Below are 12,473 nucleotides of genomic sequence, written 5' to 3' on the forward strand. Positions count from 1 at the left end.
AGCGATCACCCTCTCAGTAAAATGGTTTAGAACTCCAAAGTCTAAAACTATGGTGTAATGAAGGGATCACCCTCTCAGTAAAATGGTTTAGAACTCCAAAGTCTAAAACTGTGGTGTAATGAAGGGATCACCCTCTCAGTAAAATGGTTTAGAACTCCAAAGTCTATAACTGTGGTGTAATGAAGGGATCACCCTCTCAGTAAAATGTATCTTACCAACAGCAGTTTTTTCTATCTTTTCACTCTTCTTCTTCCGCTTCCATTTCCATGGTTTAAATATTTTACCAAAGCTAGAAAATTTACTTCTTTTTTCTGGTTGTGGTGTGTTTGGACCTAAGGAGGCTGTTTTAACTTCACCATTTTTTTGTTTTTCTGTAAAATATAAATTATATAGCACATTACATAAAGGTAAACATTGAATGTTAATTGTACCCATGAGTTATCCTTTGAATACATAATCTAATAAATATAAAAAGATCTCTATCTGGAACTTATATCCCTCAAACATGAAGATAATTAACAAAGCAACCAAATGCATATGCTAAGAATGAAAAATCTTTGTTTGAAAATTATTGGTAAAATTTTAGATTAATATTTCATATTCAGATTTGATAGATTTTTTGGTGTTTAACACCAGTTTCAGCACTATTGTTTATTTGGTGGCAGCCAGTTTTTATCGGTAGAGGAATGCCAGTTTCAGCAATATTTGTTATTTGGTGGCAGGCAGTTTTTTTTTGGCAGAGGAAGCCAAAGTGCCCTGGAGAGAACTACCGACCTTGTGCAGGAAAACTGGCAAATCCTAGTCAATTTAGATCGGAGTCAAACACAACTGCCACATGCAGAGTTAAAACTCACAAACTAAGTGTTGACAGGCTAGTAGTACAGTAGTTGAACTACTTAGACCACTTGGCCACCGAGGCCCCTTTACTGCTTTGAGAATTTGTACTACATTTTTATGTACTTCTGTTTGTTGTTAGTACTGAAATTTCTGTGATAAGGACTTTTCAAGATTCTTGACACAGACATTGGCTGCCATTGGTTTCTTGTTAGCTTGCAGAATTCTAAATATGTCTTAATACTAAATGATGACAAATTGAATGGAGAAAAACGTGATGTACTTGGGGCTACCTGCACTAACTTAATGTTATACATGTGAGTTCTGTCTTAGGCAGAGTGTACTGTATAACAGCAAATAATTCTAATTCACCAAGACATTGAAACGTTGACAAAATCTAACTATGATCTCGTAACCAAACCAAACAGTAGACTGCATACTTTAAAATAACTGAAGTACCAGTATTTTTTCACTAATAGGCATGGATTGAACAAAACTTGACGCAAACTCATAAAGCTCACAAAAATGTGCATACCCATCCATATATCATATATTTCATATATATTCAGGAAAAATGTAACCAAAAATGACCATAAAATAACACCTCAACATCCCTGAAAACAATAAGGGTAAAAATGATTTTTCCATAACAAAGTTATCTACATTGCTTTCTGATATAAAGACAAGTAATTAAAATGGAACAAAATAAGCATCTGTGGTTTGTATGACTTTTGTGAATGTTTTCCACTGAAATAGATAGAAATACAACAAACACCTAGAGGTAAGGTGTACTGTGATATACAGCTGATCAGATATACAGCTGATCAATACAAATTTACCACCCAAATTATATAGCTTGTTTATCAGATCAACATCACATCCTGCACAAATCATTTTATCATTAATGAGAAACTGGGGTAATTTTTTCTGAATTACACAATGCACTAAAACCCATTAGTAAGCCTAATCAGTAATAAAACCATAAAGTTCACATCAGAAAAATAACAATAATCTCACAGGTCAATATTGTGTACTAACTTTTAACCTTAAACAAACATAGGATAAGTATATGTAATAAACAACTTGAAATAAATCTCCTTGTACAGACAAAATTTCCAAGTTATTACTATGTTTATCCGAAATGATTTGCCCTTTCATAATACCGATTGCTTAAATGTTTTACCAAAATTGCAGTTTGACTGATCTTTTAACAAAAAACAAAAGATGAGCAAAACGTTTTATTACCTTCTTAAAATTTGTTCATGGCTTTTTTCCCTTATACATATGCAATACTCCTTGAGCCATGTTTATATACTTTACAATCATATAATGAGATATTGAAGGCAACATTATCATTTGCTAGCCAAAAATGTCAATTTCCTTATAATGAATTTTTCATACATGCATTCTGCACATGACAAAAAATTAAAAAAAATCAACAAAGTATAAAATTAGATACTATGGTACACATTAACGTATTGTAGCTACTACAATTTTTTAAAATTATGTGGCACCACAAACTTGCTACTGAAAACAAATGGTTGACAAATGCAAAGTAACAAGAAAAGTTTGATAATAACTGACCTTGCCAAACGTTCATTAGAGTTTTAATAAGAATATTTAAATCATTTCCTTGATTTATCTTCTACGTCCTGGTCACTGAATCTATCATTAACATATCCTATATATAACTAGTTTTCATGTAAACATTTTAAAATAAGCATCAAAACTTAAGTTGTCATGACCGGCTCTTAAGATTTCCGAGCAAGACTTTACACTTATTAAATGATGTCAAGATGCCAATCACGAATTTAAAAAAAAATGTAAAGCATATATTTTACATTTAAAATCAGCAGAAAAGTCAAAAGAAATGTAAAAAAAAAATACACAAACAATGTTCACTGACAATAAAACAAATACACAGACATATAAAACCTTTATGAATCAGAAAAGAAAATTACAGACCAAACCCATAATAATATATATTCATAGAACATATGTCAATGGTAGATTGAATATTAAATGTTAATTTACTTTACAGTCAATTAACCCTTATACATGTGCCGATTTAATTGTCATTTATCTATAAATCTGACTAATCATGATATGTCCCATCAGGTTATGCTATTTTACATACCTGTACAATTTACATAAAACAATTATTCATGTCTTTTGTTCCCTTACACTTATTCAAGACCCCTGAAATGTTATAGTCTAAACTGTCATTTTAATTTATCATCACCAAGATGCAAGTCATACCCTAAGCTTTGTTTTAGAAAGGATAAATTTTAGCAGATTAAGGATTTTTTTCTTCTCAGTACAGTTTATGTGTTTTTCTAATAATCTTAGAGGGTTAAATGGCTTGTCCTCTTCAGGTTTGTATGCCTACCCCTAAATTTAATGGACAGGAGCGGTCTTACTTTCTTGTTTAATAGTCAAAAACAAAGATACACGAAACTCAGAGTAACTACATTGTAACTTCAAATTTAAAAGCACAAATTCATTGACTACTTGTAGGAAATGAGTGATTTGGTAACCTTTAATTAAAGATTAATCTACTCCTTAGTTCCCAAGCAATGGTATATCTGTTATATATGACAGAAGTATACCTAATGAACAATGTATGATTGATACTACTAAGTCACTGTCCCATTACATGACAGACTTATAATAGGGACTTTATCCAATCCCAATGTATTAATAAAGTATGAATGAAATTATAGAATACTATAATTGAAAAGTGATAAGTCTTTGGAAATTTCATTTTCAGCTGACCTGGTTTATTTCAAAAATAAGGAGATGTGGTATGATTGCCAATATTACAACTATTCACCAGAGACCAAAGGACGAGGATGTAAATAACTACAGATAACAGTAAAGCCTACAATAATGAGCAAAACCTACACTGAATAAAAAGCTATACAAAGGCACTGGCATGACAAAACATGACACAATTCAGAATCTAATGTTGCATACCACAGTGATCAGATGATCCTATCAAACTTTGACATTTGACCTTTCAATTTGTAATTGTTCATGTAATTACCAATTAAAAGGAAGTACCCTGTTACATTAACTGATGGATGCACAAATTATTCTATTCAACCATGAGATTAATAGCTTTAACCTTTAAGTTAAAAACTGATGAAAATAGTTAGTCTTGAATGAGTTACATTGTAACTAAATCTTCGTGACCTTACCACTGTAAGAATCTTAAAATGTTATGAATTCAAGCTGTGAAATCCTGCCCAGTATTTTGTTACAGAGTGTATAACAGGTAATGTTCACACTGTATCCTGTCTACTACATATGTAGACACCAACACAACATGTCATAGCTACCAGTCATCCTACAGGATGAACATGTTCTATCATTAGACAATGTTAACATGTTCTCTCCACAAACAAACTACTGAAAAATGTTTAAGCAAAATCACACAGGCACGCACAACAAATTACATTGAAGACATGAAAACTTAAAGAGGTACAAACTCAAGTTTACTATGGCTCACTATATATGCTACTGATCGAGATAATATGGACTGACCACTTTCCTTTTATCTTAAAACACATCCAAGAAATCAGTAAAATGTTATTGTCTTTACACGGTTCTGAGACAGAAGTCAATTTGTGACTTTGACCATGCAGATGTTGTCTTATTGAAAAGGTTATAGCATATAAAAATATATGATTGGAAATAAATAATCAGAGAACTGTAAATTGATAGAGAAATGCAAGGGACAACTTCATGGCACTGTATGAAATGGGTTGATGACCAATCACCTTGGACATAAGGACATGGATAAGCTTGGTATACCCTTTGGCCATTGAAAGCAATAATGATATGAATAATCTATTATTATATACACTCTACAGTAAGAACTACTTTCCATACACTATTTCCATGCTTCAATATTTGTGAAAAATATCAGAGAGTCAAAGGCATAGTTTTTTATGAACAGAAGTATCATCAAAATCCAATTGATTTATAATCACATCACCAAGTTGGGAGAAATAAGTTGTGACAGCCCGAGAATATTTGTGTCAATAGTCTATACAGGGAAGTACATACTCCTACATACTTTGGGTTTCAGTAGGCAGAGGGGCTTCTTAAAATAATCTGACAAGGTTAAAATTGCTCCTTTCTCACATAAAGAACTTTGTACTTTAAGTTTATTGCATAAAAATATCAATAAAAATATCTTGTTGGTCCAATGTTGTTTGTTTGTTTTAACCATACTTAATCAAACAATATTTACCATATTATCATTTTTACCAAAAAACCTTGAACCTTCTGTGATTGTAATAATATCTTTATAAACATGAGGTAATGTATTAATTTTAAGAAATATGATCTTAACTAGGACAGAAGTGATCATTTAATTAAAAAGTTTCATTCAAAACCAAACTTCTTTACACAAAGAAATTGACAACGGGTGGAAATTGCGAAAATCTAACAGGAAATTCCAATCGGATGATGATAAATGCATACACATGGCTTAAACAATATATCTAAAAATCAGATAAAATTCGAAAGAAACAGGAGAAAAGTCAGATCTTCTAAGCTATAATATTACATGTACAAAGTTAAAATGTTAAGGTTCTTCTGATGTCAGAAAATATCTGTATGAATAGTAAGACAGAGCAGACACATCGAATTTAAGAATCCGGGCCAGTTTAAATTGTTTCATTTTGTCATGTTGGAGCATTTTTATAGCTGACTATATCATATGTGCTTTTTTTATTGTTGAAGGCAGTATGATGACCTATAGTTGCTTACATCCAAATTTTTTGGACTCTTGGTGGATAGCTGTATCATTGGCAATCATACCACAAGGATCTTGTATTGTTTTACTTTACAGCACTGGTGATTAAAATTTCTTAACCACCCTAAAAAATTTCATTTAAAGAGTATAATAACTGATTTGATTTCAACAAAAAATATTATAAAAAGTAGTTAAATTTCCCTTTTGTATTCTTGCCTATTTATTTTAGTGATGTATTCAATTATGCATATAAAGTGTCAATTTTCTTTGGAGTCAGTCCAACTAATTTCACTGAGACTGTAACATTACACAAATATTGTCTACAATAAATAAAGCCTTTTAACCAGAAAAATTAGAAAACTTTTGACAGCATGATATTTCATTGAAGCTACATGTATGACAATATGAAAAACATAAAGAGGTTGTGTTTTTAAATTTAACTAAATACTTCAGGATAATTAAGAAAACTTCAAATTTCAGTATAAAAGTGAAAGTATAGCTATTTCATATCCATTTAAATCCCAGAACGGATAACATGGACTTTAAGTTTAGATTGATTGTTTGATTTAATGTCAAGTGCCAAATATTTCATGCATATTAAGGATGGGTACAAATTAGCAATTAATACATTAATACGCTGAAAATTAGGAAATGTTGGATATGTTGGAAATTTTGCCATGCAACAGGCCACCTAACAACCCCTTATAGGGTTGTTATTATAGTTCTTTAGTGTGCAGAGAGCATGGTAGCACCCTACACATGGCATCAGATTTAAATTCCCTGTTCAAACCGATGTGGCTGCATATCTATACATCCTGCAAAGCCAAAGGATGCCCCACTTTAGCAAGGGTTTAACTGCCAAATGAAAGAAATTCAAGATGACTATATTTTCAATACCCAAGTCAACTCTTAAGATCGGAATTCTTACTTTGAAATAGAGAACATCAACAAAACCCAAAATTGAAAATTCCTGAAGAATATCATTATGTGCCACTACATATTCATCATATTTCTGTACTATCATTAATTAATATATCAGAAATCATGTATAGATTAAGAATAGGATTTAGGCATTAGGCTGGAGCGGATTAGTAAATTGGGAAAACTTTCATGATAATCATTTATTTATTTGTGTTTTATTTTTTCTGGCCAACAATACTGGAGTGCATTGGCTTTTCTAAAGCTGCCAAAGGTAATATACATTCGTATGGATTCTTTAAGAAGTTCTGTTTACCACCATAAAAGAGGGGTTTGACAAGGATAATGGAAGCTGGGATTGAGGGGTGGGAAGTGGAATTCATGGACAGGAACCAGGGAAGAAAGGGGACCAGGAGAAGAGGGGGAGTAAAAAATAGAAATATGCTAGAAAAAAAGTTTCTGTGAGTAAGGGGAAGGAATAGAGAGTAGGAGATAATCAGGGGCCCCCTCCGTGAAAGTAAAATGTTATCAATAAATGATACCACTGATGACAGTGGATAAATGTTTCAGTCATGGTTGCATAACTGATCATGATCAGATCATAGTAAATTCCCAAAGGCTAAATTTTGTTAAAATACAATGTCAAATTTTATTATACTGTATATTGTGCAAACATTTGTAAAAAAAAATTTAGGAACTCTGTCTTTTAGTAATTTTTCATCATTCATTACATGAAAAAGAATTATCCAAATAAAATAAGGATTCTTTTCGGATGTAGTAATTTCTAAATAATTATGCAATGATACATAAAAGGATAACAGGATTAATAAAAATAGACCACACCAAGCATTAACACCAAACTCCTCCTAAAAAATAGACATACAAACAAACATGGCTCAGATTATAGCCTGACTTAATACAAGCATAGGTTGTTATTTACAAATATTGGTTCAAAGTGTTTCTGATATATGATATATGACAAATTAAAATGTACATACATGTACAAAAGACTTCTTTATGAAATCAAGAATTTTTAGTCTTGCATTTTAACTAAGACAATCAAACTCAGTATTGTATATAATTATTCCATAATATTAAAGGTGAAAATTGTGTTTCAATGGTAAAAATTTCATGCAAATTGAAGACTTGTGGAAAAGTTTTGAAAAGTTTGTACAGAATCAAGGTATTTGTAATTTTCATTTGTACCTTGCAGAATGGCACATTATAATGTACAGTACATGTACACACATCATAATTAATATGTTCTTTGAATCAAAGGACAATAACTCATTTTGTCACATTTCATGACATGAATAAATGACAATAATAAACTAACTTTTCTCAAATGTCTCCCACATAAACAATAATACATTTTTAAAATACTATGTCAGATTCTCCCCATTATTTTTACTATATAATAAATATTATGACAATGTGTTGCTTTGAGAATAAATCTTTTTTTTATGTCCAGGATTTGACTACAATCCTTGTCTGCTGTCAAACTGTAACTGTATAAACAACTATAAATTATGTATTAGACTTATTTATGTAACCAGACTGACAAAATTATTTAACCCCTAAACAACCACACACACAAAATAAAAATACTGTTTAATCAGTTAATTGAAATAATCCATTTTCATTACTTAGAAAAATATATATTTTGAAGGAATTCCATAAAATCTCTTTCATTGCACAAACATTTTCAGTTTATGGGATCGGCCATTGTTATGACGATTTTTATATATATTGAAAAAAAATATTTACTGAGTAAATTGTGATACAGATAGAGAAAAGTACCAAGGTTAGTAACAATATATTCCTTATATACAATATAATATATGGTCCTTACTCTTCCCAATCCAAAATAGCATGATTTTCAAAGAACTGAGAATGTATTCTTCCATTTTTCTTTTTTAACACTTATAAAATATCATATATAAAAGACAGGTTTCATTTATTACAAAAAATCTTTACTAATTCTGTATCTTTATATTTAATATTTTCAGTACTTCTCAAACCTTTCTCTGTCCTTGCCCTAAGCTTATATATATAAGTAAACAATCTAACTGTTGTAATTTTAACCCACAATATTAAATGGATATTACATTTACCAGTACAATACACTGGACAAATGGATATTTTTAGATCAAGTTTGTTTGCTCATATACCATGGACAAACAATTTAATAGTATCAATAAACTGAAACCAAAACTATTAAGTCCATCCTTACATTGTGGTCATTATTTATAGTATTTCAACATTGACATGCCACAATTAATAACAATTCGCTGTTCTATTCAGAATAAAAAGTACCAGCATTAATAATCTACTACAACAATGAAATATATACAACAATTGATATGAACAATTATACTTAAATGACCAATCTAAAAATAAAACGAGAATACCTTTGTCCTCAGCTTTTTTCTCTTTTGATTTAGATTTCTTTTTTCTTCTAAACCTCATATTTTTTGGTAACAAAACTAATCCATTTTCTTTACATAAAAAAACGTAAAAGAAATCTCAGCTGTTTAGTGAAGTATCCTTTTGAATGAATGAAAAATAAATTCCTTTTCCTCAACAGTTTAAACCACGGCAGTACATTACACTTTACAGTTAATACTCTACTATCTTTGTAGAAATTTCACACACGAATGAATTCTGATTTTCCTGTGACAGGTCTATGAATCTGACACCCCTTAGGCTCTATGTTATATACAACTTGTGTATGTAAGACTTAGAACACACCTACTAGTATAATATAGATATGAATATAGTTAATACACCTGTGCTAATCTAGGTCATCAACAAGAATGTGAGTACTACATCCTTTCTATACCTAAGATCTTATTTCACTTAATTTCACAGTTAATTTAACAATGTTGATAGAAGTTATTTTCTGGTGTTAGTACTTTAATCACACAACTGGTTTAGTTACTTCACATGCTCAAATTCACTATAATTATCCAAATATTTATAAAATTCCAAATATTTGCTTGGATGCTGACTGTGAAGCTGTTTTCCTAGAATGATTGTTTGTTACAGAGAATGACCGCAAACCAGAGCAGAACATTGAATTGATTTTATGACAACAAAGGATTCTAGAAAGGTAAACCCTTATCAATATGGTATTATTAGTAAACAGAGCTGGAAAATTTAATGATTTTACTATATAATTTGTGTTATTAGCTGATAATAGCTTGATAAAAGAGGGAATTAAAATGCTTATTTTTATTTTCTCTGTTCTTTTTTTTTTTCTTTCAATTTCAATTATTTGATCTGTGTAACCTAAACTTTACAGTATCATACAATATTATCAATTTATTAGTTATGGTTGATTGATAGAAGTCTGCATATATGCAACTTTCAATATATATTGATTTTTTTTTAATTCCTCACATTTAAGAATAATATACCCATTTTTGTAAAAAATTCTTGGTATACACATGTTACCTCTCAAAAATACAAATACTGCCATTGAACAAGGTATAGCTCATCTGGGTTTTGATAATATAACAACTTTGTTTTCAAAAGAGTACTTTCCAAATATGTAAACAATGCTGAATGCATGACAAAATTAAACTGAAGCTGCTATTATCAACAATAACCACTAATTCTTACATGTAAGAATGTCAGATGAGATTATAATTATTGACTTTGAGGTAGTAAGGTGGTTCATAAAAGTTTAATATCACTTATACCTATTGAATGTAAAAAAATGTATGCATTTTCTGTCCTGCCCCCCCCCCCTTTTTCACATGAAATAATTTGACAACAAAATATATTTAAAACTTTAAAGATAGGTCAAAATGAATGGCTCAGCATATGCTTGCACTCAGCATTATCAGAAATGATATACAGTCCAAAAATGGAAATATCAAATTGTTAATGATAAGATGATAAGATAAAATTTGATAAAAATTATTATAACAAACAAGGGAATATCTGGGTACTAAGAAACAGTAACATAACTGGTAAGTACTGGTTAAAAAAATGTGAAGTCGAAAAGGATTTGCTCAACTTTCTTCAAGTGAAAAAAACTTGTATTTTCTGTAATGCAAATGCAATGCTGTCATACTAGTACTAGTACTAGAAATGTTGAAAAACCCTACACTTATGACAGCTTGGTGAGAAAATACTTCTTACATAGTGCTGTATGGGCTGAACAGGGATATATTGCAAAATAATAGGCAATGACTGGGAAATTTGAGTATATAGCAAAACAAAACTCTGCTGAAGGTTAATTCTATATTATAGCATGGTAAAACTGGAATTTACAAATGTTTGTGTCATCTATATATGCAGTACATGTAAATATGGGTAATTTGTTTTGCCTTTTCATAAATATACAGAACTTTTCATCTTTTGTAAAAAAGTTGTTTTCAAAAAATTAAATAAAAGCTATAGATCACTGATCTTGTTTTCAAACAACAGATAGTAATGATTGTACAAGGGTAAAGCATTATAGGAAGAAAACTAAATGACAGAATTTTGAAACACTTGAATAGAGATCCAGGTTAGGAGAGGGTTAAGCGCTAACAAACATGGTCAACCCGCCACATTCTCCATGTGTCTGTCCCAAGTCAGGAGCCTTATTCAGTGGTTGTTGTTGGATGCTGTCTGCCTTATTTGTATTTTTATTTGTTGCTATAAAATGAAACTGTTTATCTCTCCTTATAAATGAAATATTTTATCTGTAAAAAACAGTTTAGTTATCATAAAAATTTCACATAATTTTCTTCTTTTTAAAGGGCAATAACTCCTACAAGGAGTCAATAGATGGTTTTTAGTCAAATTATCATTTTAGGCCACACCAATTTGATTAATAGTTCTTCGGACAAAAGCTCCAAAAAATATGGGGCGAGTGATTGAATATATTTCTTGAAAATGAGTTTTTTTTCGCTCTATAAGTGAAGCAAGCGGTATAAATTCCTTTTAAAATTGTGTGATTTAGAAGTTGTACAATTTATGAACATGTTACAACTGGGTTATTTCATAGAATAATGAGGAGCAACAGATGCTCTAAGGCATATTTGATTTATTGGTGCCTGTACCATATCAGACTTTCTTGTCTCACTGTGGTTTAGTTAATTTTGGTTATTTTATTCAAGTAAGTTTCATTTAAATCCATATATACATTTAGAAGGCATAGCAGATACAGTTTTACAAGAGGAAATATGTTAGTTAGGTAAATGACACATGTTGAATAAAATTAAAATATGTGTATGTATCAAAAAAAATGCTCCTGAAATATATTTGATAGTTTTCTTTATATGGTAATGATCGTTTATTGTTGTAGTTCAGTGTTTCTGTTGTTCCGTTGTTTTCCTCTTATAGTTGATGTGTTTCCCTTGATTTTAGTTTGTTACCCGGATTTGTTTTTGCTTTATCTAATTATGACTATTGAACAGCGATATACTACTGTTGCCTTTATTTATTGGCTGCTTGACATCCAGTTGGAACTATTTATGCATATTTAGAATCAAAATAATGAGTGAGGTGATTATTTCTTGCTTTGTACTAAAACAACATCCTGAGTAAGATAGTTCTATTGCTATACATGTAGATCCAAATCAAAAGTGACAATGGTTCTAACAAATATTAATGTGTTTGTGGTCATCTAACTTTAATTTTTGCATCCTAGAACAGTACGTCTTTAAAAGTAAAACGAGAAGTATTCGGGATAACTGTGTGTTCAATGACTACATGTCCACGGCAATAAGCTGAGGTGGCAGGTACCAGTTTTGGTGTACAAGAACATGTGTCCCACGCAGAAATTTTGTTATAGTTAAGTAATGAAATATAAAATTGCATCATGTGGACTGAAAAAACAAATGAATGTAAATTCTAGGCTATTGTACTACATTAGTAAGTAGTTGCATACACAGGTTGGGGATTTCATTCACATACAGTATGGGACCAATTAGAAGTCAAAATTGGGGTCTGCTCTCAT

The 12,473-nt window shown here is 30.6% G+C and overlaps 2 protein-coding genes across 5 annotated transcripts in view; one reads left to right on the top strand and one right to left on the bottom strand.

Annotated features, from left to right (window-relative positions):
- LOC127725424 (phosphatase and actin regulator 1-like) overlaps positions 1–12,473 on the bottom strand; it is a 71,051-nt gene that overhangs the window by 43,633 nt on the left and 14,945 nt on the right. For 2 of the 4 annotated variants that reach the window (XM_052232372.1, XM_052232361.1), the window contains one exon: positions 216–371. In XM_052232372.1, the coding sequence (XP_052088332.1) occupies positions 216–371 (156 nt within the window). Of the gene's footprint in view, positions 1–215; positions 372–2,418; positions 2,507–8,928; positions 9,284–12,473 lie in introns of those variants that run through there. The other 2 variants (XM_052232382.1, XM_052232389.1) reach the window with 2 other exon arrangements.
- The window catches only part of LOC127725540 (syntenin-1-like), a 43,220-nt gene continuing 40,295 nt past the window's right edge, over positions 9,549–12,473 (top strand). The window contains exon 1 of the mRNA XM_052232610.1: positions 9,549–9,629. The gene's annotated coding sequence lies outside the window, so the exon portion shown is untranslated. The remainder of the gene's footprint in view (positions 9,630–12,473) is intronic.

The sequence above is a fragment of the Mytilus californianus genome, unplaced genomic scaffold, assembly GCF_021869535.1.
Source record: "Mytilus californianus isolate M0D057914Y unplaced genomic scaffold, xbMytCali1.0.p SCAF_1, whole genome shotgun sequence".
NCBI classification, from domain to species: domain Eukaryota; kingdom Metazoa; phylum Mollusca; class Bivalvia; order Mytilida; family Mytilidae; genus Mytilus; species Mytilus californianus.